Genomic DNA, 27,462 nt, shown 5'->3' on the forward strand with positions numbered 1-27,462 from the left:
TCTCTTGTTAGGAGACTGGCTCTGTAGAAGCCACACTTGACCAGGGTACAGAACCCGTCTAATGGGCCATTCCCCCAAGCCACTTTGTTTATTTGTGGCCTGATTCGAGACTTTTGCATCCTGATTCAAAGTCTGCGGGGACTTTTGCTGACTCGGCTCTTGGCAAAAGTGAAATTTGGCTCCCAGCCGTCCCTCCCAGTGAGCAGAGACCCACTGCTTTCTTATTTATGCATCATGTGTTCCATGGGCTTTAATAAAGCACGAGCTGGCATCGGTGCCGATGTGTAATGAAAACCATAAAATATTTAATAAAAATATTTACTATGTGTTCCGTCCGACGTCGTTGGCGTCATAAATTAGTTGTTTTTAGTGTTTTGGCCAAAAGTTTGAGTTGCCTTAGCCGTGGAGTCTGGGCGCTCTGGGGAACTCTTTGCGGTTGCGTTTCCCCCGACCTCCGTCCATGCATTCATATAAATACTATATATATGTACGAATTCGGGGGCGTGAGCTTGATTTATGTTCGAAACTTGATATCACGTTCGTTCAAGCGGATTTTTTCCTCCTCATCTACCATCTACCATATACCATCTAGCATCTACCATCGCCCATCTACAATCTCCTCCTCCTCCGGCTGCTTTAGTCTTCATCTCCATCTCATTTTCCGACTCTATGTGTGGTTTATTTTTATGTAAAGCGCATAAAGAAAAGTTTTTTAGAGTCGGCACATAAACTGATTTTTATTTATGGCATTAGCAATGGGCATGGGCTCTGGGATGGCTCTGGGATGGCCTGGGATGACTCTGGGAATGCGAATGAGATTGAGAACGAGGAAATCGAGACGTCATGATATGATGAAATGGGAGCACTGCCGTGGGGAGTGGTAGCGATGGCCCCATCACGCCATTTAATTATGCCAGCTCTTTAGTTAATAGTTTTAGTAACGCAGCTGGAGCAGGGGTCTTGAGATTCATATGTAATATGAGGGCCTTCAGACCCCGGAGGGGGTGAGCGCGTGATATATGGTCGGATATAGTCTTCGGTAGTGGAAATCAGCATTTGAATGGGAGCCCATTGGGAGACCAGGCATTGAAATCTGACTTTTATGGTGATCTATTAATAAAGCAAGGGGATCGCCTCTAAGCCTCTAAGAGATATTCCCCAAACAAAGAAAGAACTCTGCGTCGGAGTCACAACACTGTGGTCGGAGTAAGATCCGTTTTTTGTGGCCCTTTGGGTTTCTGGGAAATCAACCCATTCATCTCTTGATGGCTGGAAAGTTTCCTCCGCAAGATAGCGCAGACTCGCACTTAAATTCTTAAAGAACTCTCATCCGGAGGACTTATCCCCGAGATCTTTGTTGCAGCTCCGCCGGGCTGAAGGCGCAGTTGGTTTCAATTCCACTCCGGCCTCCGTCCACTCCATCCACTTCGTCCACTCCGTCCACTGCGGAGTGCCTTATCCTTTCGTTCATTTTTATTCCGCCTTTGCAGGGACTCGGCTCCGTGCCGGCCACAGCCATTTTTTATGGCCGCAGCCCTCGTTTTTTGTAGCTCCTTCTTGCATCTCTAGATTTCTTTTAATGAAAAATTTGTTACAGCGTTTTATATAACAAACAAAATGCAGGCAAAGCTCAGGCAATAACAGCAACTTTGTTGCGCCATCCTTTCCGTCCTGGCCCAGTCACTCGCCCGCCGTCTACTCCTCTTCATTACTGACTTTCATTTGCTTTTTGGCTTGCTCGGCTGGGGCTGATTATTTTTAACTGGCAAACAGCTAATTAAGTATGGAGTAGCATTGTTGCTTCTGGCCCGGCTTCTTTTCTTCGCGAGCTTGTTCATTTTGTTAAAAACGTCTGGCGGAGGGTCTTTGTTCGTCAACCGGGAGTCGGGAATCGGGGTTGGGCGGTGCAACTAAGTGCGTTTCTCAACCGAGAGGGGGTAGGGACTCTGGCAATGGCAAACAAAGTTGCAATAAATGACGTAAAATGCACAAAGGTGGCACAGGGCACAGTCAGTCTCTCGGTGTTTCTCTCAGTGCGCTCCCTGGTTAACTCAGTTTGACGTAGTTATGTCGTTTATAATAAAAACGTTGCTGCGACTCAACGCGACTTTAATGGCTGTTTGGATTCGTCCTTCGTCCTTCCCGCCTCTGCCTGCATCTTTTCAAATCAAATGAGCGAGTGCAGGCAGCAGCAGCCCCGATGCCAGGACAAAACAGAGCAAGGCGGCTCCTGCTGCTCATTGAAGTTTTCTCTTTGCCGAGTCGCTCTTTCGTCCTGCGGTTTGGGCCACTCCAGCTGCGACTGCCTGCATGTAAGTGGCCCCAGGATTCTCTTTCAGCGCAGCACTGAGAGAAACTGAGTGCTTCAGCAATTCTAGGCTTAGGTGGCTCTGATTTGGAGAAAGGGTCCTTTCTCCCAGTGTAGAATCCTCATTCAGAGGAGTAGAGGCTGCCTGGGTGCTGGGTATATGGCATATAGTATAACTACATTTAGCATTATATCGACATCTGTTCGGCAGAAAGTCATCAAAAGTACTAAAAAGCAAAACAAAGTTGCCTGGGTCCGGGTCCGGGTCTGGGTCCGGGTCCTGCTTGGCAGGAGAAGCAAAAAAGCAAAGCTGGAAAAACTTGTGCCAACTTCTAGTTGGAAGCTGCTCTGAAGTGGAGCTCCTCCCTGCCCGTCCTGGAGCGAACTTACTTTGTTTTGTATTTTTATTTCCCACTCCGACTGCCAGCGAAGTACAAAAGTCAGGAGATTTACTAAATAATGATGTCGAATTTATTTGCGATTGGCGAATGTGAGCATATCGGATGACATTGTTATTTCTGTTTGATGCGGAGATGCTGGGCTGATTAGAGGTTTCCAGCCAGTGGAGTGATTCATTTGAAGGGAAATTCGGATGAATTTTTGAGTCGGGCGGGGTGCTTTGAACTCCTGAATCGGAATCTCCTCGCCTCACCTGCTGCGCTGTTGCAACACAAAGGCAGGGGCTGAAGTCACTCTTCTGGAAACTCCTGTGCACTTTCTTGTACACTCGAACACGATTCGGTGCCTGCCCTACCTGCCCTACCAGCTCTGGAATTTGTAGATTCTCGTAACTCTGTTTTTGACTGCGACTACTTGTAGCAATGCAGCGGGAAATTGTGTGGAAAGGCGGCTGGCAGCCCAGTGATGGTGACAGTTCTCACGGCCCGCTCCCCGTCTTCGGGCTTTGAGACTGAAGCCAAATCAGCTGCTGTAATGAGACAGAGACAAGCTTGCAACTAAGTGCTCCCCCATCCCCACTCCCCACCGTAGCACATGTATTTGTGCAACAAACAAAGCCAAATACCCGGTGGCGGGGCTGGTTGCCGATGATTATGACAATATTTGCATTGCGCCGCTTGTGCACACATATTTTTGCAGCCGGAAGTTGACTTTATGCATTTCGCAAATGTTTGCACTCCATTCAAAAATTATTGCGCAACATTTTTATGCACTCGCCGTGCCCCAGTTGTTGATTCAAGCTGCGGTTGTAGCTCCCTCTTTGACGAGTCTCTCCAAGCGGCCGACAAACAATAGGATACATTAAGAGATACCCCTGTCAAGGCCCTGGACTAATTTATTCATTCTTTTCATTACAGGTTCGTAAATCGCTCGATCGAAAATGCACACTAAACGCTAGCCGTGAGTATAATTTGGGGGAATACCTGCTAATGCACTTCCATTTGCGGCAGAGTTATGACAGCTATATCGGCCCGTCCTATCGGGGTCTTTAGGCAATTCACTAACTCCAACGGCTACCATTTCGACCGACTTTTCATTAATATTCCATCAGCGGCAGATATGCGGCCGAGAGTTCTTATCGGCAGGGTGACTCAGCCGAACGCAGGAGCAGGAAATGCACTTACCTTCCTATAAACTATGTTTGGGGAGCGGCGATAAGGTCGGGGCCAGGGCTAGCCTGGCTAATGGCTGCTCTTTAACCGTTTTATTGAATCGCTTTCCCTTATCACTGGCTCGACTGGTCTGTGTGTGGCTCACGTTTAACCCTTGAGCGACCTGCCTCCATACAAAGCCCCATTAATAGCGCCCGGTTCGGGTCTCCCATATTGTGCGCCAATTTTTATGCCGGGAGCGGGAAACATTGTCAAATAAAACTAGAGGCCTCTAAAATAGCTTTTAAAGTCATAAAATTCCACGACTTGAAAGTCGTATCGTAAAAATTAACGATGGGTGCGTGGGGTCGACCCCGAACATGGCAACCGGCAACTGCCAACTGGGAGGGAGGACTAGGCAATGTTTGTTTTGCTTTCATTGTTTGGTTTTCTTCCCCGGGTTGTGCCCTTTTTTAATAGAATTTCGCTTAATTTGAGTCGACTTTTCTCCTTTTTCCAACTCTTTTAATTAAATGGTTATTGGCAAGGGCTGAGTGGCTGAGTGGACAGAAGGGTGTAGGGGAAGGCCCATGTCCAAGGCCGGGGTGGAGGGGCAGTGGACAGCGAAAGCGTAAAGCGTATTAATGATGAATATTTATGTGCGGCCAGGTCGGAAGCGGCAGTGTGTGAAGGCTGCGCGGGGCGGGGGCATAAATTAGGCGAAAGTGCGGTCAGGGGGTAGGTCGATTGATTCGAGTGGTTACCGATGCCGATAACTCATTGGAATAAAAGGCACTTGGGGGTTAGTTCGGGCTAATTATGCGTCAGTGCACAGAGGGTTTAACCCTTGAAGGGAGAAAAAAAGGACCAAGTGTTTCTACTTTTTATCTTTTTCACTGGAAGGGTTTGAGACACACCGTCTTCGATTATTATCTCGGATATTGTTCTCGACTCTGACTTATGACGGTTGCCGGGCCGTGACACTTTTCCCCTAACGAGGACTCTGGCCGCTGGAGGCACACACAGCCAAGGATGCGAATCCTTGAGATTTGGCTGCTGCTTCCGCTCGCCACACGTTGCACGTCAAACAAATTGTCTCCTGCGAGGGTATCCCCCCCGTATCCACACAATAATCCTGCAACTCAGTCGAACTGTCGCTGGCAATCTAAGGAGGAGGAAAGTGCCAGCGACAGTGGGTGGGCAGCTGGCGGAGGAGCAGATGCTGCTGTCGCTCATCCGCCCCCATCCTAGCCGCCCCAGGCCCCACTATCCGCCCCTCCAGGCCCTCAAGGCTTTGTCCCACTGCCGAGGGGGGTGCGTGTGTGGCGGAAAAGAAATTCAAGTAAATTGATTTTTTCTATGCTCTTGGCTTTGACTGCCGCCCGCTGCCAGGCTGCCCCACCGCCCTCGCTGAGGCTGTCAGCTTCAAAATGCTTCGTCGTCCTTCCATTCCAGGCCAGCTACCCCCATCCCACACCCCTTTTCACCAGCCACCAGCCACCCGCCCCCCAAGCCCTGGCTTTTGGCGCGTAATCGACTTCATGCTTTTGCTTTTAATGGTATTTTTCCTGTGGTTCAAACTAATATCCATAATGCATAAATATTGAAGCCCTGCGACCCAGCACCCTTCAGCACCCGATGCCCCAATCGTTCAGCTGCCTCGGCATTTTTTCCTTGATAAATATTTCTTTCCTTTCTTGTGATTCGACTCCGAGATGTTGGTCCTACTTGGCCCTTCTCGGCAGAGACCCACACACACTTGCCCCGTATTTACTTTGGTATATGCGCATCGCATCGTATCGTATCGTTTTTATCATCATCATCAGTCGGTGAGTTTCTCGTTTTTATAAAATTTATGCGAAAAAATCCCTACTACGTCTGCAATTTATTGCATTTTCGTAAGTCAAGCGATTTGAAAAATGCCACGGGCACCAAAGGCAACAAAATCAACAAGGAGCCCCCTCTCCCGATACGACGGCAAACAAATAACATTTTTGCTGATTTTAATGTTTTGTCAATGTCGCAGGCCGGCCTGACCCTCCCGGGGCTTTGTTTTTTGTTATTACTGTTGATTTGTTAATAAACAATTTTTATGTCCTGCCGGCCAGCGGCGCATAAAAAACTCGCACGAAGGAAAACAACTTTTACGGTTGTGGGGCAGGCTTATGTGCTGATGCCCTCCAAGGGTTCCGGGCATCCCTAAGCTTGGACGAATTATCAAAATAAACAGGGCCCGGGGCCTGCTTAATAAGCCGAACTATTCAAAAGAACTGCCATGTTATTGTTTTTCTTGGCCAGGGGTCTCCTATTGGTGGGCTTCTCCACCTTGTTGTCTGGGCGAGCTTTGCCCTTTCATTTGCTGACGCCGGAGACGGCAGATGGCGCAGTTGCTCGCTGGGACATGTGGCACCTCGGAAGGGGGCAGGAAGCTTTCTTGTGAGGCCTCTGACAGTCATATATCTTGCCACGCTCGCCGAGCCACAGTCTTCGCTCGGGTCCTGAACCATTTCTTATACTAGTCACAGTTCTATAATTTCTCGATTTATTCTCAGCAGCGACAGCCTGTGTTGTGTCCTTGTTGTCCCTGCCAGAGACAATCCAAACATTATTCAAAGTCAAACTTCATTCGCACTCACACTCACACATGCGTGAAGGCAAATTTTTAACCACATTATTTATTTACTGTGGCTCTATCTAGGCACCACCCCGGCCACCCCGGTCACCCCAGCCACCCTGCCACACCATGACGAGCTCTGTAAATATGTTGCACACTCTTCCCGCTGCTGTTATTTAGATTGTGTTTTTTGCCGTCGGTTTGTGCTTTATTTTTGCATTCGAGTATCAGCCACAATTTATCAGCGGCCATAACAAAAGGCGCCGAGTCGGCTGCCAAAACCCGAAACCCAAAAACCAAAAATTGCTCACAGCCCCTCCACACAGTCTCCCCGCCAGAGTGCCACTGAATTTTTATTATAGCGCGACACATTTTCTAACTCGGCAAATAATAATTTCGCCGCTGCATACGAAAATATAAATTTCATGCTCTGAATATTTTTGGAAAAAGCGAAAAACACGGCGCTGAAATGTGGCTGGGAGGAAAAAAGGATTCACAATCGCGAGAGGTTAGCGAAATTATTGTAATGCTTTCGGTGACAGTGCCACATTCGATTGGCAAAATAGAGAGTTTATCGCCCTCGCAGTGGCGGGTTTTTTAAGGGCATCCTTCGGCAAACAACAAGGGCAGAGCCTGGCTTACTGGCATTGTTGTTTTGGCATATTTTATGTGTGTTTATCATTTATTCGCTTTTTTGAGTCGCCGACAGACACCAGCGGGGGTAGGGCGGAGGAAAGTCTATAAATTAAATAAATTGTAAAACACAGCTCCGGAGGGCGGGCGGGCGCTGCTCGGCTTTATTAAATTAAATATTTCAGTGCAATAAAGATTATCAGTTGGCAAAAGCCAGCAAGATAAAGCAAATAGACAAATGGACTAGACGACGACTCACTGGCTCTTCAAACAGTTTCAGTTCCAGGGGTGTCCCGGATAATGTTTGATGGGGGACTCGACTTGAGGCGGGGAATGAGGATGGGGATGCTCACATCACATACTCGTACACGAGCGTTAACATTGTAAGCAGACCATATAAATGTAAATGAACTTTGTCCTGATGCCGTTTCCGCTTTCTCTTGCTCTGCATAGCATTTCCTGTCACACACACAGCGGCCGGCGCTCTCACAGACACGCAGATACAGTTAGGCAGCCATTTTTTGGTGATGCACGCCCCCAGCCTCCCACTTTGCATGCGACTCTTACTCAGTTCCGTTTTTATTTGCTCAAACAATATTCGACATAGTAATTTTATGCTTCGACTGCGGAACACATAAAATTATCTTTTGAATAAATAAAGATAAGAGGCGCACACACACACAGGCTCACACGCAGAGGGAGTAGGACAGGCATAGAGCCTAGACAGAGACAGAGACAGAGACATACTATAGCATAGTAGAGCAAATGTTCACATTTTAATGTTTTATTCAAAAGGAAACATTCAGAGACGAAGATGCAAATTAAAATATCATTCAATGTTGGCAATTTAATATATTATTTTTGATAAATGCTGGCAGTGCTGGCAGGAACAGAGAAATGCTTCCCATTAACATATGTATGAGTGCAGGACTGGAGTGTGCAGGACTGTGTACGTACGAGGCATGAAATGGTAAGCAGAGCTAGGCATTAGAGCCTGGTTAAGGCACCTGGCAGATAAATCTTATGCTTTACGCTCCGGAGCCCGGCCACGCCTGAATTCTTTGTTACATTTCGTATTTTGTATTTCGCATTTAGATTTCGGATTTGTTTTATTTTTTGGCAAAATATTTTTGCACTTTTGCAGCTTTACTGGCGGATTACAACGTGGCTGCAAAATGAAAATGTTTTGTGGCCCTAACCAAATGGTTTTCTGCCTCTATTGTCTGGGCCATGTTGTCCTGCCGTCCTGCCGTTCTGCCGGCCTGTTGTTGCGAACAATGGCGCACATGTATTTATGCCCGGATTGCAGGTCTAATGATTGAGAGCTGTTCAAGGATTAGCCCCATTCCGGCCCAAGAGTGCCCCAAAATCAATAGGAGCACTTCGAGATACCCTTTCCGAGTGACACAAGGTTTCCAGTTTACGGACTCGCGTCAACCGTATCCTTTAATCTGTCGGGGTCAGTGGCGTGAAATATCACCGCCCCGCCCCACCTGCTGGCTGCCACACTAGTCACTGCATTTTGTAGTCACATTAATTAAAATTTTATGCAACACGCCCCGTCCCGGCACCAGCTCCAGTGATGTGCCACTTGCCGCTGTCTGGTCGTGGAAAATGTCGGATGTCATGTGAATCACCGTTAGGCCTGTTACCCTTTATGCCCACCACCCACACACACACACACATGCCTCGGATGTAGCACACATATCGATGGCCATTTTTGTATCGCTTCGTGGTCGGTCGGTCAATTCGATTATTTTTCATTTTTCATTTTTCACCTTTCCCGTTTAAACTCTCGCATGTCGCGTGTAGTTGTAGTTGCCCTCGCCCCACCCGTTGTTGTAAATTCCATGTAAATTAATTAAACTCGCTGGCCGGCTCGAAAAAGGCAACAAATTGCCAGGAGCCAGCCAGCGCGGGATGAGCTCAGCGCGACTCAGTCCAGTCCGGTTCGATTGGGTTTGGCCTGGAGGGAGGCACTTCCATAGCGTAAAAATTATGTATTGCATGTCAAAGGGCAGACAATGTGCCGGCGGGCGGCCAGTGGTAGGAAGGTGCCACTTAATATTTTTTCATATGCCACAAATCGACCGCACGGCGATCAGAGCCCGCCAAAGGACACCCGGGATGCCAGCACCCACAGGTGCGCGGCGACAATTAACGAAAATTTATTCAATTTACGCATTGTCCCCCGCACTCCACGATCCACTACTCTCATAGAGTTATAAAGAATTTTTAAATAATAAATATACTTTTGCATTAAGCTGTGTTTTCAGCTCAGTGCCCCTCCCCCTCGCTGTTTCCCATTTAAAAATAAATTAATTAATCAGCGCAGTCGGCAAATAGCTTCGATTGCCATTCAACTCTCGCTCCGATCGAAATTTTAATTAACAATTACCTGCGACATAGGAATCTATATGTGTCTCCATGTAATTACCATCCGAAACCGCTCTGATTTTTCTGCTGAAACTAAAAGCGATATCCTGCGATGGCCTGACCCCCTTCGGTTACAGTTTGCGGGTAATCGGTGGCCCAAGCCCCGAAAGTAGCCCTCTGGAATGGGGCCACATTATCATTCGGTCATAACTTTTTGAGAATTACGATAATTGCTCAATTGCTTAATTGAATATGCAGCAGGAAACATCCCACTCGAGCGGATGTCGCGGGCGGGTCTTGGGCAAGGACTGGCCTCGTTCCGGCCCGGCCTAGACACGCCTGGCGCGCGTATTACCCGCTTTTATTATTGATTAAAAGTGTGCAAACGGTTTTGCGGCAATTTCGATTTTAAAACCACTTTTCCATTTCGATTGGAGGTGGTGTCTGCCCGGGGTTTTAAGTTTGTTTTTTGCATGGACATCACGTATTCAATCAATTGCAACGACTACTACGAGTGGGGCATGGCAGGAGGAGGAGGAGGAGGACTGTCCATGCAGTGCCGAACGGCGCTTATTTCGGTTGACCCATTTTGCCAATTGGCCGAAATGTCTGCATCGCTCTCGAATGCATCTTTTTAGACCCGGTCTCTGGCACTGGTAGTGGTGGGGCACTGGCTCTGGCCAAAAATTAAGATACGAGCCAGGCAGGACGAGAACCGGGGAGGCCAAAGTTGCAGCTGATTGCAGATTGGCTTAGACAGGAACCAACACGCACACCCTGCCACCGCCATCCTGCCACCCCGCCACCCTGCCCCGGGTGTTGACATTTATGTCCGATGCAGATATTTCCACAGGAGCACGATGCCCCTCCACGTGGCCCGGCTCCGGGCTGGCCAACAATAAAATTTGCCACTGTGACGGGGCACAAACAGGGCCGGGCCAGCCGGGGGGAGGTCTGTGTTAAACAGGCCAGAGCCCCAGTCCAGTCTGCCTGGCCGTGGTCGAACAATGTAAGCGCTTCGTGTTGTTGCGGAACTAGTTATAATTTCGTGCCCCTCGCATCAGGGGTATAACCTCCATCTTCGGAGCTCCAAAGGGAAACTTTCTCCGGGAATATCTCTCCCAGAACGATAAATCCATCCCGACTTTGAAGGATTTTTCAAGTTGGCCTTCCAGTAAATTGGACGCGAATAAACTTTGGAGAGTCCCCTCGCAGGTGGCCTCGCATCCAGCTCCTGGTGAGCAACTTGTTTAGGCCATAGCCACCCGGTTGGCACATCAGTAGAAATCATAGCCGGCTGCGGGCGCCGCTTTTTGAGCGTCCTGCCTGGAAATTTATTGAGCAAAGTTGCTGAGCTGATGTATGGGCTGGTGGGCGGGCGGGAGCGGCTGACAGTTGGCATACTTTATCATTGGAGCCGGCGCAGAGGGATGGCTGGAGGAAAGTAGGAAGCGGGATGCAGGATCAAACCGCAAAATCCAAACTGATGCACACAAATAAAAAAGGAAAAAGGAAAACAAGGAGTGCACACAGCTGAAGCCCTCTGCATATGTGTGTGCATTACCAGGGGACGGGGGCGGGCATCAGGACGAGGCTGGAGAGTGGGTGGCAAGGAATTTAAGCGGAACTTGCCGCTTCGCTATGCGTTTGTGTTGCTGTTGCTGCTGCTGCTGCCATTGTGGTATTGTTATTTTTGTTGCCTTCGGCCTGCCCAGCCCTTACTCCCCCGCACTCTCTGTGTTTAAAAAGTTTTATGCTCGTCACGAGAGAAATTTATTGCACTCCGGTGTTCAAAGCTTTTATCCTTTTCATATACCACGGCCAGCAACATATGACGAGGGTATCCGCGGGGCATGAGCAGCGCGCCGGCCACCGGGGATGCTCCGGCTTGGTCCGGGCTGGATCAGATATCGGAATAATTTGTGTAATTTGTAAATATTAAATGTGGTGGTCAGGTTAGCCCTTTAAAGAGTCTCTGTTGGGGCAGTCATCATGAGTATCCTGCAGTCCGGACTCGCTCGGTAGAAGCCCTTTCTTTGGACTTTTTGTGACTCAAGTGCCACCGCCCCGAGCCCTCGCTTACATTTTCGGACTGTGTCTGAAAAACGGATGTGATTTATTTGGTAATGCTAATGATGTTTTTGCAGCAGTCGTGTCGCTCAGTCCTTTTTGTCCTTTTCCCAGTTTATTTGAGCAATTTTTATCGCATGTGTAGCAACAAAAAGCCACCGCCCTGCAAAAAGAGGCAAAAATAACCGAAAACCTGCCGAAAGTTTTTCGACAACCGGCAACAAAAAAACCTTTGCGGAAATGCTTACGTTTCGTTTTCAATGCGAGTGCGGGTCCTGGGAAACTGTAAACATTTTCCCATTTATCTTGTGTAGCCAATAAATCGCTTTTGTGTCCCCCCCCCCTCGGCCCGGATACCCGATCCCCTGGCAAGGTACTCCAAGTTAATTTTTTAAATGAGCCAAAGATTTCCTCCATATCGGACTATATTTATGTCCCCGCTGCCTTTGTGGCAGCTCTCCGTGTGCCGGAGTGCGCCCGAGATAGTCAGTATCTTGTCACTGGCTTTGACAGCCCTCATCCGACGGCAGTGGCAGCGATCCGGGGCTTTGTGCTTTAATTGTCTAGCTTAAGGATTTGGTTTATTGCAGGACTTGGCCGTCACTGAGCTTTATTAATTGTTTCCTCTTGAATTTTTCTCCCGCCGAGCCAGGCAAGTGACCCACACGAAGGTTGTGCGGAGGCTCGAGGTCAAAGCACGAAAATTGCAAATTTTGAGGCCTTCATGTAATGAAAAGAATTAAAAAGGTTTAGGGCTCTTGGCTGAGTCGGGGGAAGCACGGTGTTCAAAAGAACATCCCCTCCAATTATTCCCTCTCGGCAATTGTTTTTATTATTTGCCAACCCCCTCAACAAGTGACTTGCTGTTCCGTCTTCGAGCTAAACTTGCCCCAGGGAGCACCTCCTCCCGCCGGGCTGTCATATTGGCTAAGCCAACTGAGCTGCTCTCCGACAAAGGCCACCGTTTTCAAGCTACATTTGCCCCATTCAGGACTCTCCCAGCACCCGCACCCACTCCTGGCCCCTGCCTCCTGCCGAGCATGACGTTGAGGAAACTGCCGAGGACTTCAAAGGGCGGGGGGCAGATTGCTTGGGTGGTTGCGTCTCGGCTTGTGGCAAGGACAATTAAAACGGTAACCGAAGTTGTAATCGTACAGAATGTTTACACTCAAATGGCTGCTTTGTGCCAAGTCCCCCCAGTCCCCAGTCCTGCAGACAGCCTCCCTATTCAGGCCTCTCGCAGGGAAATGTTATGCATTGTCATTGAGCCGAGCTGTGGAGCTGTGGAGCTCTCGGAAAATTAATAATTTATTTGTTTTGTCATTCGACATTGTAAATAATGCGAGAGATTTTCAATAATCTTCTTTGTTAATATTGAAATTAATTTGTTTACAGTTATGCTACTTAATTAAACAGAGCGGGAGCACGCACCACTCAGAGGCACCCCACCTCCCCCAGCAGGCTGTCGGTTCACCGCAGGCTCATAAATAACTAACGGGGGGAGATCCTGGGCGAAGGATCTCCCGGTCGAAGCGACAAATGCATTTTAAAGCCTTCGGAGGACTCGTCCTGCTCAATTATGCAATAAATTCATCACCCCCGTGCCTCTGCGGTTAGTCGCTTCCGATTGAAATATTCATGCCACTTGCCGCATTCCTCCGCTCGGCCCAGCCGTCCTGTCGATGATTGCATTCCTCCAATTAGGGCCGGCAGCACCTTTAAATAATCATAAAAATATTTAGCTAAACGGCCCGAATTTGATGGCACTGGCCGTAACAAATTAAGTGAGAAACATCAAATTGTGTCTCACGCCGGCCCACACACTACTCCCTGGCCGGGCCGGAGCCGGGGCGCTTCTCTGAAACGCAATTTCCCAGTATGTCCCAGGCAGATTTATCTATTCATCTAACATCCAGCATATAGGCATGTAACGTCCCCCTCCCCAAGCCCATTCGAGATCTCGTGGGGAAACAAAAAATTAGAACAACTTAGCAACATGGGGCAGGCGGAGACGATAAAGCCGCCGTGCCGCCTGTCATCATTTATTTTGTCAGTCTAAAAACAATTTGAAAACTTATGGCTGCAAACAAGATACTCCGGCCGAGATGTAGATACAAATGAGATGGCATCGAATAGATACTTTCCCCCGAATTCCATCGACCGTTTAATGCTCTACGCATGAAGTAGGGTCCATGGAGCCTCTAATACAGGAAACTGTATAGTGTTCTTATTAAAAGTAAGACACTAAAATACAGTGACAATGATTCCCTCAAATGCTGATCAATGGAGATGCCCAAAATAGCCCTCTATTATTTGTTTTCTTTGGGAATTATTTTCAATTGAATTATTTTTCACTTTTCACAGTTTTCTTCCCAGAGGCCTTTCACCTGCCTGCCTCAATGATTCCCAATCTCTTTCTGTTTGCGGCCCGAAAAGAGCAGTGGAATCTCGGGCATTAATATCCTCTTTCTTCAATCCATTTCCTTGTGGCATAATTCTATTTTTCACAGAGCTAGACCATGGGCTGGTCAACAAAAGATTATGCATCGGGGTGTCTTCCCCTAGGCCTTTTGTCGGAGGCCGTCCTTTGTGCCGACTGGCAGGCTCCTTTCAGCCCGGCTAACAAAGTCATCAGGCCGGCCCTCGGGTAGAGTATAAAAAGATGCTGAGGACCGGGCCGGACCGAACGAAAGCCCGGCAACGCCTCCCCGCTGTCTCCTAATGATGTGTGGCTGCTGCAGAGATCTTTTATTCCCGACGCCCTTTTCCCTTTTCAGCCATCATTGTCGTCTGCACCTACACGGGCACACACACAAGTCATTAAGTGTTAATTTAATGGCCAGGAGATCTCTGTCGCAGATAACGAAGTGCATGCGAGAGGGTTTAGTTCGGTTTGTTGGGAGTTCTGCTCTCGGCCGGCCTATCAGTCGCCTGGCATCTCTTACAAGTTTTTCGGAAAAAACATTTTCTGTGCGCAGCAGGTGATATATGTGTGTGTCTGCTTATGGCCAACAGCAACACTGGGCCAATATGCTTTTCCCCCTCCAATTCCCCAGCTTTTGGTCATATGATATTTGTGTTGTCGGTTTGTTAACGCTGACAGACAATTAAGTGTTTGCTTTATGTTTATTGGAATGGACTTTGGGGGACTCGGCCTCCGCGCGCTCCTTAGCGCATTGATTGATGGGCTGGGGAGGAAGAGTTGTCTCGGGTTTCTTCCACGGCCCAAAGCCAAGACTCTGAGCCAAGACAGCCCACCTGCCATCAAATATTTGCTACTTGAAGCAATAAAAGCCCCAAAGTACAAGTAACCAGTAGCGGCCCAACAGACACGGATTTCGCACCCATTTTTGGGAATCCGGGCATCCGGAGTCGGGATCTGGGTCGTGCAGTGCCGATGACGTAACGTAACGGAAACTTTTTAATTAAAATTCGAAAAATTAATTAAATATTTTGTGTGACGTCGTCGACAACAAGCAGCAAAGGCAGCACAGCAGCACAACAAGAAAGTACAAGCAGCTCGACGGCGTTGACGATGACGACTTTGAGATTAAATTTCCTACCTTCGTACCTAACGAAATGCAAAAGGCAGCATCCCAGCCAGGGTCCTGCTGGAGGGCGGAGAGCGGAGGGCGGAGGACGAAGGGCGGGCTGAAAAGTTTCACTCTGCCGAAATAAAAAACGGCAGAAAAAGCAGAAGAATTTCCCATGAAGCCGGCAGGCGAGCGGCAACGGCAAAAACGGCAACAATATCAAGTGCAAAAAGAGAAAATTCACTTGCCTGGTCGAAAAACATAACTACAAATAGTGGATAGAGGGAAGTGCTGGCCGGGGGAGGAGTAGTTACGGGGTCCCGACTTTTGGCAATAGACAGAAACAAAAGAAAGTTTCGGAGATGGAATCAGGCCGGGAGGAGCGGGCGGAGGGCTGCGGGCGGCGGGCGGCAGAAATTGGGAAAAGTGAGCGGGGCTCGCAATTGCAGAATGAGTTTGGCCCGAAAGAAGAGGCAAATTTTATGATGCGCAGCTGATAAGCCAAAAAGATGACACAGAGCCAGTGGAGAAGCAGCTTGCAGCTTTCTCCAACTACTTGGGTAGTCAGTGGGGGACGAGGCCAAGAGTAAGCCAAGTTTAAACTCGAAAGGCAAGCAGACACACTTGACTGACAAAGTCGGCTCTGTGCTTGGGAACTGTTCAAGGATTAATCCTGGCCGTTCAATCGGGGTTGTCTACCTTTGCACTACAAGTCAGTAATTAAACTGGAGAGGTGGCATTAACATCTTTCTCGAATAAGATTGATATCTGCAGTGTTTGCCTCTCGTTAGATCCAACTCCAAAGACATCTCCAAAGAGATCTCCTCAAACTTTTGTGTACACATCTCGGGCGGAGGCACTGTATCCATTCATTTAATCCAATTGCACCAGGCAGAACTTTTTATAACTATGCCGACAAGCCAATTATGCCAGAGTAAATAGCTATCTCTACCCTTACTCCGATCCTGGCCCTGCATCCCAGCACCCAGTCGAAAATGTTAAAAACTTAAACAACGCTGACATATTTCCCCAGATGCCTTCCAACTTTCGGGCCAAAAGAGCCGAGGCAGGCGCGGGGGCGGCGGCGGCGGCGGTGGCTGTATAAAAATGTTATGTCAACGCAGCTCTGAGGCCGACAGCCCCTCAAAGCCCCGACCGGCCCAGCCGCCGACAGGCAAGCCTTTTTCCACTTTGTGTTTAATGAAAAATGTCAAATAAAAGTGCCCAAAACAGAGAACGTCAGCAAAGTGCAAAAAACTTGGCGCAATAGTTTCCAGGTTTCCAGGTGGAGGAATGCAGGACGGTCGTAGGAAGGACGCAGGAGGCAGGAGGCAGGACGAGGACCTACTCCTTTGCCTCACTAATTACTATTTATTTGAAACGAAAATTGCTAACGAGCAAAAGATATTACAAGGGCTATAATAATCAACAGGCGACTGCCGACTGAGCATGGCCAGCCGTCCAGCCATCCGAGCCATCCGATAGAAGGAATTATTATTTTTTATGATTATTTAAATTACGCGCGGGCCGGGGGGAGGGCCTCCGACTTCTGGAATGTCGGGGCAATTTACAAAAGGCAGCCACTTTGCAGCTCCGGCGAGCTGATGAGCTCCTTCGCCAATAGTTTCCATCAGTCCGAGGGCCGGGCCACAGTGGAGTCGGTTGCCTGGCCAGTCGGCCTTGGCCCTGGCGTTTTGGCCACTGGCGGGGCGCCTTTTGGGGCCCACTGTGGCGGAACTGAGGCAGCTTTTAGTGCAATTGGCTGCAAGCTTGTTTAATGATCATTAAATACGAAGACGACACACGGAGGCCGGAGACGACGGAGACACCGGAGCCTCGGAGGCGCAGTTTTGATTCAAACCGCTCTTGACCAGGCCTTAATAAATGAGAACAGGTAGCCCCTCCCGTGGACCTGTTTTTGCCGTTTTCGTTTTGGGCTTTTGCGCCCGAGTGGCCCGGAGCCAAGTGCTTTGGACTCACTCTAATTAGTCAATTTTTTTACTCAATTAAATCGGCAGGGCGACGGGCGGAGTCGCGGTGGAGAGGCTCTCGAGTAAGCAAATGATGTGCAGTAATTAGTGGGCCCGCCGCTTCTCTGCGTATACTCCTCTATAGTTGCATATAATTTCCAGTTTGACTTGTCCCGGAGACCGGAGACCTTGCCCCGCCGATGATAAATAATAATTTTTTGCTCATCGCTGCGAGGCAGTCGGATAGGAGGCAGCCAGGCAGGCAGGCAGAAATGCAGAAAGCCAGAAAGGATGACAGGTGCAGTGACAACCACACATGCAAGCTCCTCGGCAGCCGCGCAGATACACGTTCTCACAGATGCACACACTTGCATCTGGCGGATGCAAGTACAACAACTTACATGTCATACAAGTTGGCTCGTACATTTATAATCAAGCTGCGGCGACCGCAGAAGCCTCGAATCGGCTGCCACATGATGCAGCATCTTCGGCGATGACGCGGTGGTGTGAGTGCCGTGTACTCGCAGCTTGTATCTACTAAATGAAAACACAGCGAAAGAACTGCACACTGGGACGGGATTGGAAAGTATCGGGTCGTGCCAAAAAGTCGCTAATTGCGCAGCCACGGGAGGCTAGAATGTGAAAGCCTCGGCTCTGGTCGAAGGTGAAAGGAATCCCCCATAAGGAATCCCCCATATGGAGCTGCGTTATTAATGATGTGTGAGAGCTGTCGGTGATTAGGTCAATGAGTTGGCTAAATATTGTAATTAGAATGGAATCAATTAGGGAAAGCAAGCCCGAATCTCCCTCTGGAGCTGGCGGTCGTGGTTTCGATTTCCCGACACACATTCTTTCCAGGCCGACTCCTAATTAGTATTTGAGGAACGAAGATGTATCACCGCCCGGCCTGCCTGGACCCTTGTTATGACTTGAAAGCACTCACCTTGGGCCATCCTTGGCAGTGTATTTGTTTTCAGTTAATTAACTGGATGACTTTTCAGGCAGTCTTGAATATCTATCGGGAGTGCCTGAGTCCCAACCTCTGCGCTTGCCCCACTGTGGCTCGGGCTAAACATCCTCATCAATGTCGCCGTCCATCGGTCCACCGACCGACACACAGAAGCTGCCACAGACCCGGACCAGATTCGGGGGTGCCCCTCGGGGAAGTACCCGCCGCACCGCCTCCCTACTCCCTCCGCCGTCCAGAAGTCGTGCAATGATGAAAACCATTGGACAAAGTCTTTGACTTGTATTCATTTTTCTTGCTTTTCTCCGGCCCCTTTTCATTCTTTCTTTCTTTCCGCTGTGTTGGTTCTTTTTTGCCGTGCCGCAGCGGCGCTTGGGAAGGCCTTTATGTGCCCCATTCAGTTGCATCTTTTTTGCTCGCCTGCCCATGCCAGCCCTGTCCGGCCTGTCCTCCCTGCCCGGGCGTCTCAGTTTTTGTGTAAAAGCGACTAATGTGTCTACGGAAGCTATTTCGTGCCTTTTAGAACCAGTTGCCGGAGCAATCTTCGAGTTTGTGTTTGTTTTTTCTTTGGCGTAGTTAATTCGCCAAGTAATAATATTATACGAGCGGAGCTGGGCGAAGCACTTGTGCTCATGAATGTCTCCTGTAGATGGGAGATGCTGGCTCTCGCAGCCCCAAATGATCGATACTGAGCTGGAGGCTCCGAGCGACTCACGCTGCCACCGCCAGAGGCCGTCGAGGAGCACTTGTACTTATGAATGTCGTCTCGGACGACATGCTGGGCAGCCCGGGAAGGGGAGGGGAGGAGCTGCCCGGACCTGCCTCCCTCCAGGCCAAATTGGCTCGAATTTAACGGCAGGACCAGGAGCAGGAGCTGGACCGAAGCTGGAGCAGCGCAACAACAATCATGATGAGTACGATTGGCCTCGCCTGGACTCGGTCTGTATTTAAGAGACATCATTCATCTGGCCGCCCCATCAACGGCAGTCGAAGGCTGCCTGAAGACGATGACGAGGATGGTGATGATGACTTTGATGATGATGATGACGACAGCAATAATAATAACAAACAGAACAGCAAGCAGCGCAGTCCCTGGCGCGGCAACAACATCACCATCCGGGCCCTTTAGCCCTCTGTGGTACAAAGTACAAGTCCGCATAATTATAATCAACGTCATTTAACGTTGCCGGCCGTCACTCAGCGCCATCAACAATAAAAACAACAAACACAAGACCAGAAAGAGCAGCAGCAACATCAGCCAGATACAAGCCCATTGTTGTGTATCTTTGGGATACATTTTTGATAACAGCACCGAGTGGCGGAGAGGCAGAGTGGCGGAGCGGCGCAATAACTTTGTCATTAGGAAGGATGTGAAGCATAAAAGTCACCTAAATGTGCCATAGAAATCTGCTAGATGCCGGCCCAGTATCTTATAGATACATTCGTCCAATCGCTTCGTTCTGATGGCAGGAACTTCCTAAAATTATTTTTATTGGCCTCTATTAGGCGGAGATTTTTGTGGCGCAACTTTTCTCGAATTGAGATATTCAATCTCGGTCGCCTCGAGCGAGGGCGAGGGAGGGCATCCCAGGGCCGCCATAGTGTAGTTTGGGCTTTACTTATTCATTTTCCGTTGGGCCTGCGTCTGTTGACCTTTGTCAACTTTGAACACGCGACTAAGCACTTGGAATTAGCGCAAATACATGCCAGTATCCGCGAGGCACTCCACTCCAGCTCACGCACACCCGCCCGGGATGTATCTATGGGCTGTGTCGCGCGGCGGAAGTTGGCTATTTATAACAAATTACCAGCCATTTGACATTTACCCAAAACGCCTTGCTCCGACGTTGAATTAAAGATTCGAGAGCGCCGAGGGGCGGTTGGGCGGCTGTGCGAGCTCTTTTGGCACGTAATCAAATGTAACCGCACACCAAATATGCGCAGACAGCTGCGATGGGAGTGGGTGTGGGCCAGGCCAGGCCAGGCCAGGCCGACAACTGGAAGCCATAGACGCCGTCGTCAATGCGCTTGCGGTTCCTCCGGGTAAGCCGCGACGATTTAATACAATAAATCCCTTTGCCCGGCCCCGGCCCCGGCTGGGTCTGGTCTGGCCCGGCCGGCCCTCGCCTCCACTTAACCGACCACCGGACGGACAGCTGACTTGGGTTCAGGCCGGGCGACCTTCTTCATTAAAATTATGACAAGCTGTAATTATCTTCGATTTGCTTTGAGCGGCCACAACGCACTAATTGCGTGCCAGACTGAGGACTTTTGATACCCGAGTGCGGCGGGAAGCCCGGAATTAGTCATTCGAATACTCCAAAAATGTCAAGGGGCGGGATGGGGACCCCTGGGAGAGCTTTCATCCTTGAATCCCCTCCGCTGAGGAGCTCGTTTGACTTTCCGACTGTTCCACTCGCAGCTTATTAAAAGCCAGCTTGTTGCGAGCTACATCGTGAGATATTTGTCATCTTCCTGTCAGTGAGCAGGGAGCCCCCTCCGCAGACTTTAATTTCCCTGCTCGGTCTGCCAGTACAGCCAGCGATTTCGTCTTCCGACGTACTATACATGGCTGTGAAAACTGCGTGACCAGGCTAATTAACGCTTCAAGGAAGACGCTGACGAACTTCCAGCTGCGATGGCAGCAAGAGGCCAGAAAAAGCGTCAACATTGTTGTGATGTGTGGATGGACGTCTGCAGCTCCGACTGGGATGTGTATCTCATAGATACCGGTTCATAATTTATGTAATTATATGCGTTTAAGCATTGCAGCACGAAGGGGCAGCCATCGGGTTCTTTCAGCCATTATAACCGACAACAAATTATAGCAATTATGTAACATTTTTTCCTTTCTTACCAACTTGTTTCAGGTTGCATCCGCCAGCTATCTATCTGCTACCTCGGGCCCAGTTCGACGGGGCTTTGTCCGGGTGACAAGCGAAACTAATGAGCCACCAGTGGCAGAACGGAACCGGAAGCAGCAGCGAAAGTAAAATTGCTTAAATAAATAATCGTAACTGTGATAACACCAAAGACGCATCCCCAGACAAAGGCCAAGACAGTTGCGTAATTACCAAGCCATCCACTCTCCACTGACCAGTGTTCAGTGTTCAGTGTTCAGTGTCCACTGACCAGAGCCCAGTGATTTTGAGAGTAATAAATGTCAACGTGGCTGCTGTAGCCAGCCGGCAACAAGAAAAGTAATCACAACTATTTGCTAAACCCAAGCACCCGGCTAACCGGCGCACAAAATGGACAGCACAATGTGGCAGCGAACAAGGAAAGCAGTTACGACGGGAGCGACGGGAGTGGCCCATTCAAGTTCAAGGCGGTCATCGTTAATCACATGTTTTATATCCTGCCACACGTTCAGCTTGCTCCTGCTGCTCCTCCTCGTCTCGTGCGGGGCGAACGGAGCCCGGGCAGCCAGCAAGCCGGCCACTCGCAGCAACAAAACATCGGGCTCCAGCACCAGCACCAGCTCCTCAGCCGAGACTGAAACACCCATTTGGGATCATGCCATCGATTTGAATGAGGATTTTCGCATACTATGGCAAATCATTAATCAGGATATTACGTTCGAAATACAGGCACGTACCCTGGGCTACGTCGGCTTCGGATTCTCGCCCGATGGCAATCTGGCCGGCGCCGATATGGCCATCGGCTGGGTGGACAAGGGTCAGACCTATTTCCAGGTAAGTGAAGCGCAAAACAAAGCCCAGCGATCCCAAAAGTGAAAAGGAAACCGGGCCGAGAGTGTATGTGGCACACGGCTCCGTTCGGCCGGGCCTAACGATTTTTCATTCCACGGCTAACGTTTTCATTTTTCCGATGCGTGTGGCCGGAAATTAAGGGCAGCCCCGGTAGTCCCCTGGCCGGGCCAACTAAATGAAAAGTTGTCGCCCTAATATCATTCAATTTATTCTCGCAGAGTCGTCTTCCCAAGGCAAACATTTTGCGCGCCAGCCGTGTTGATAAATATGTTGTATGAAAAATACACAAGAACAACATTTTGCCACTCTCGTGGATTGTAATTAATTTGTGGCAGCAGCAAGGACCCGCAAAAAACCAGCTAGTAGTGGCTCTGGCCAGGGCCTGAATAATGACAAACTCATTTGTGGCAGTGGCACTGGTCCCGTGAACTGGCCAGTGGCCACTGGCAGCAAAGTTTTTATTTGCACTTCTGGCGAGTTGGCTCGGTCAGATAATGGAATAGTTAGTTTTGTAGTGGGTCCTTGATTATGCCACTCTGTCTGCCAACCGTGAGCTAATGCTGTCAAATATTTATTGCCGCTTTGCTTACTTTTGATATAATTAAGGTTATTTCGGTGTATTTTTAAGGGCCAGGTCTGCGGGTGCCCCTCCTATCGAATGATGTACTTTAGAGCTATAGACTCCGTTTGGTGGCCCTATAATTGCCAATGGCGGTCGCTTTCGTTTGGAGAAAGTCACCCGAACGACGTCATTTGGCAATAGTTCCTGTCCAGAAGGAAGTGCCAGCCACTCGCCCCAATTGGCTTTGTGGCTCCCCCCCGGGAAGAGTAATAGGAGTCGTCGCTGCAAAGTGTCTAATGAAATGCGAGTATTGCGTGCTGTGGTTGCGTAGCTCTTCGCAGCTTTTTTGCTTTCCTCCTCCAGCTTCGGCCTGACAGGATATGCGTGGGGCAGGTCCTCGCGCTCCCTTCCGCCGCGTTGGGCGTTGGGCGGCCGTAGCCATAGAATGCCCCGGGATGGGTGGCCAATTGTACGCCTGACACAAACAGGAAAAGCTTTTTTCCCTCGCCTGTTTTTGTTCCTGTGTGATTTAATGATTTTCGAGGCAGCCAACCAAAATGTCACCCACACACACGCTGAGTGTTATTGTTGTTGAATGTTAAATACCAGCCAGATACATTAATATGTCTGTCTGCCGGCCACTCCCCCGCCTCCTGGCGGGTCGGACCGACTGTCTGGTTGTGTGACGGTGTTAATTTCACATCTTGACGTGTCGTTGGTAATTGCGAGTTGCTTCAAATTGTACATACAATATCGTATAATGGGACTCGTGACTGTCACCTTGCAACCACCGCCGCACCAGCCTTAGCTACCCTACCAGCCGCCACCCCAGGGGCCCGGGCTTATTCGGCTTTGCCTTTTTGTGTAGGCGCTGATTTGTGAAGAGGTTCAAAGGTTAATTAGAGCTGAAACTGATACTCTCATTTGACATATTAATTGAGTGCTAATAGTGTAGGTGCAGTGGGGGAAAAGTCAAAGGAAACGTGCTTGTGTATCCTTGCCGGTATCCTGCCCGTCCACACACTGATAATTGAAACAAATTGTGCAATTATTCCGGGTTTCCACATTCAAAATATTTATGACATTTCGAAGCAGCTTTATGGCGCACTAATTGGCTAATTTTTCGAATGGTATTCAATTTTCTCAACCGACCTATCCGGGGGAGGGCGCCGAGCCATTTCCCAGTAGGTGTATTTTTATGGGGCTGGCATTTATGGAATTTTCATTTAAAATTCAAGACACACTGACCATAAAATATGTTCTTATAGACTTTTGTTCAATAGACTTTAAGGAGAGGTGGGGAACCCAAGCCCCAGAACGGAGCCGGCTTCGAGTGCCTCTCTGTGCCAAGAGTTTTTATCTCGAGTGTCGGCCCAAGGGCAAAAATATAAGCATAAGCCCAAGAATTCCTTAGAGGGAGGGGATAAACGACGGAGTAGCACTGACATAGTTCTCATTAGATTGAACAATGTGTGGGAATTTTCGCATTCAATTTGGGCTTCTCCGGCTCGGTTTTGGGCAAGTGCCATCAGCCATGGCATACTTGGAATGCCATCAGCCAGAGGCTGGCACAGTTCATAAGCTCTGCCGCGATTATGACTTGTCTTTAAAAGGGCTGCAATGCATAACTGACTTTAAACCTCATTGGAGTGAAAGTAATTGGCGATGAAACCTATCCTGCCACAGATATCCCAATTAAACAAAGTACACAAGGCGGAGTGCAGCTTGCAGGGCGAAAAATTCATTCACAATGTCTGGCTTCCAAAAGCAAACAAATAACAATCCAGTCTATAATGTATCTCCGGCAAATATCTTTCAATCAACATTCCCGGGCAACACCAGTCGCCCACACGGATCTTCTTCGGATATCACTCAAGTCGGACAAATATTTGATAAGTTTGGGGCCGTATCGCTTTCCCCCGTCTAGCCCGACTTGCCCGGCTCGGATTACACCCAGAACTATCACCATTTATTGGCCAGTTGACCAGCATCTGGAGCTGGCATTTCCCACAGCGCCGCCGGCGACGACAACAAGTGTAACTCTGTAAGCCAGCCCCCCTCGGAGCTGAAACTTTGCGCACTTTCGCCACCGGAGGAGCACCAGGCCAAGTCGAGTTGAAAAGACGCTTTAAAAGCTGACATAATCAACGACACGCAGAGAGGCTTGGGGGCTGGGGCTTTGGCCTATTAGTCGGCCATTATTTGTAGATACTGTCGCGATAAGCCCTTTGCCGCTGCCACTGCCGCCGAAAAAGCCACCGCGATGGTGGTGATGGTGGTGCCACACCTAAGGAGAAATACAAATTCCGTGTAATTTATTTTTAACTTTTATTACACGAGCCCCGAGGAGCGGGAGTCTTATCAAAATTTTAATTAATACGCATCTGAGAAAAGTTTTGTGAAAACGGTTTCAACGTCGCGGAGGGAACGGGCGGGCCAAGGCCGAAAGGCCCTAAAGCCAAAAGCTTCTTCTTCTGTTGACGTTAATTAGTGCCATCCAAAGTGGCTGGCTGACTTTGTTGCACTGGCCGGCCAAGTGAACTACAACCAAGCAGCAACCAGTACCAGCCACCACAGGCCATTAGCTGTTTAGAGCGGACAACAAAAACCAAGAGGCGATTAGTATCTTAAAAGTACTTAAAAGGTCGTTACTCTGGCCCCATCTAAATATGCGGCCGACAAAAAATAGAGAATAAAAGCAAACTTGGCCAGCGACTAATTATTTAATTTCAAGTTTTAAGCATGCTTCCAGTCTGTCAGTCATTCCGCAGCATGCCTCGAGGGCTACACTGGAGGAGGGGGTCTCGAGTCTCAACCCATTAAGCGCAGAGATAACAGATCCATTATGGAAGAATTACGAGTACACAACATCAGTGGAGCGCCATCAACATCACAGTCGTCGTCATCTTTTGCTAATGACCATCCATCGATGGCGATGGCGATGCGATGCGATGTCGATGTTTTGTAGCCATCGTAGTACATCACTCAAACCGAAGGTTACTTATGGAATTGACAGCCCCGGTCGCTCCGGGATGGGGTTTCTTTTCTCCGAGCTATCTGTGTGACGCATTTCGAGTGGTTACGCTGCACAAAAATAAAGCGAAGCCGAAGCCGAAGCCCTCCGAAGCTCCATTACAATCTCATTAAAGTTGGACCAACAGTTTGGTTACTATTTTGGGGTGCGCTGTGCGGTGTTCGGTTTTGGCAACCTTTTGATCTCCGATGCGGCCAGCATGCACTCCGGGGACTGAAGTGTATCTGGCGGATACACATTAGGCATTAGCATTAGCACGTTGTTCTATTTGGACGTACGGCGTTGTTAATTATCGGCGAATGATTAATTATGGCAGTTGAGTCCAGCGCTGGCATCGGGACATCTGCGGCTTGTTTGGGGTCCGGTTGCCCCTCTGTGAAGGTCCACCTCCCCGCTTTTGATTGGCATATGAGTAATGAGCTTTTTGTTTTGTGTTTTTTTTTTTCATCAGTTTTTTGGTTTTTTTGGTGCCATGACATGCGAACATCTTGGAGTGTTTTGAGTAATTCTCCTCTTTGTACGACTTGTGTGTGAAATTGTTATTTCTTGTGCTTGGGTCTGCTGCCCACACAGACTCTCGTAGATCTATCTATCCAGCAGCTTGCATGTCATCGCCTCAGACTCGGAGTTCTGGGACTCCGCGGTGGAGTTTTCGTGGCTCGTTTTTGGTTTGTTTGATTGGTTTGCCGGTACTTTCATTACTTTCTCACAGCTGTGGCGCAGTGGCGTGCCCAGCGCTTAGAATTCAATTAGTTTTTATAGACATTATCCAATTTGTTCCCCTGCCCAGTGGAGCGCTTATAGTTCTCGGATAGTTCAGTGCGTGTCTCGAGGAGAACTCGCACTTCTCTTAGCGAGAGCTAGTGCGGGTATCTATAGCCGAAGCGATTCGCGTGCTGAGCATTCTCGGGCCGAGCTCAATGGCCATTCATCCATTCTGGTTCCCACTCGCCATTGTTCGCGAAGCACTATTTGTAGTGGAAGACACGCACACACTCCTACGCACAACACCCCGAACCCACTCCCGCCGACTCCATAAATCATAAATACATGCTGGCAAATTATATGGATGAAAGGCCCGGACCTCCCTCTTCTCCTCGAGCACACATCCAGATAAATAATAGTTAAATTCGGTCTATTATTTTTCTCGACGCATAAATATTTTGTTATTCAATTTTGTGATGTTTGCCCTGGGTGTCCGCCCCGGGCCGCTTTATTGGAGTGTAGGAGTGTAGATTGTAGCAGTGGGAGCTGCCAAATGGTTTCAATTGTTATGGGCTATTTGGCTCAAGTTGTGATATTTGTTGCGGGATGTGGATAATGCTCCGTAAAGAGTACCCCAATTAGGTGTCCATTAGCATATCTGAAAGCATAAGTATCGTCTTCTAATGAAATTCCACAACTCGTTAGCTTTCGAGGCACCCTCTCCCACCGGACCCGACACGTCTCGGAAGCCATAAACTATGCATGCAAAAGTTTCCCAGGATGTGCCCAAAGTACTTGCCCAATCGAAGCGAATCGATGGATCAAAATGAACAGATTTGAGTTGGCTTTCGCCAAGGACATTGCTCATCGGCTCTGAGAGACTGAGAGGCTCGCACAGGCAAATCAATTAACTGCCAAATCAATTTACAATTTATGCATAAACTTTATAATCAATAGACTTAAGCGGCCCGGGCCGAGGCATGACACACACACAGTACCTGTCTCCTCGACTCTGGCTGCCGGCCTTAAAGCCAAAGCCGTAACAATTATGGAAAAGGCACCCAGTGAGGGGCAGGGGACGGGCCAGGGGCTGGGATAAATCCGTTAGGCCATAAAAGCCGTAAATGCTCAATTACAGGAAGTAAATATGCACACTTGATTGCAGAATGTTGCGTAGATTACGGCTGGCCAAGACTCTGGCCCAGACTTGGCCAGGCCGGCTTGGCTTAGCTCGCCAGTCTTGGCTAGGCTGTCTTGGCCAACTCGGTTGACTTTTAAATTATCGCAGGCATCAAAACTGCAAGGAGCAAGGAGCCAGAGCCGGGCTGGCTGTGTGCGAAGAAGTTTAATTTCATTACAGTCATGTGACATAAACCGTTGCCGGATGGGCCCTCTTCTCTAAGCATTCTGATAATCTATTACACATA

The 27,462-nt window shown here is 49.0% G+C and overlaps 1 protein-coding gene across 1 annotated transcript in view; it reads left to right on the forward strand.

Moving 5' to 3' along the window:
- Positions 1-27,462, forward strand: part of olf413 (DBH like monooxygenase olf413) — a 102,445-nt gene that overhangs the window by 21,387 nt on the left and 53,596 nt on the right. Inside the window, exon 2 of the mRNA XM_017247034.3 lies at positions 20,892-21,716. Coding sequence (XP_017102523.2) covers positions 21,273-21,716 — 444 coding nt within the window. The 5' untranslated portion in view covers positions 20,892-21,272. The remainder of the gene's footprint in view (positions 1-20,891; positions 21,717-27,462) is intronic.

The sequence above is a fragment of the Drosophila bipectinata genome, chromosome 3L, assembly GCF_030179905.1.
Source record: "Drosophila bipectinata strain 14024-0381.07 chromosome 3L, DbipHiC1v2, whole genome shotgun sequence".
Classification (NCBI taxonomy): Eukaryota; Metazoa; Arthropoda; class Insecta; order Diptera; family Drosophilidae; genus Drosophila; species Drosophila bipectinata.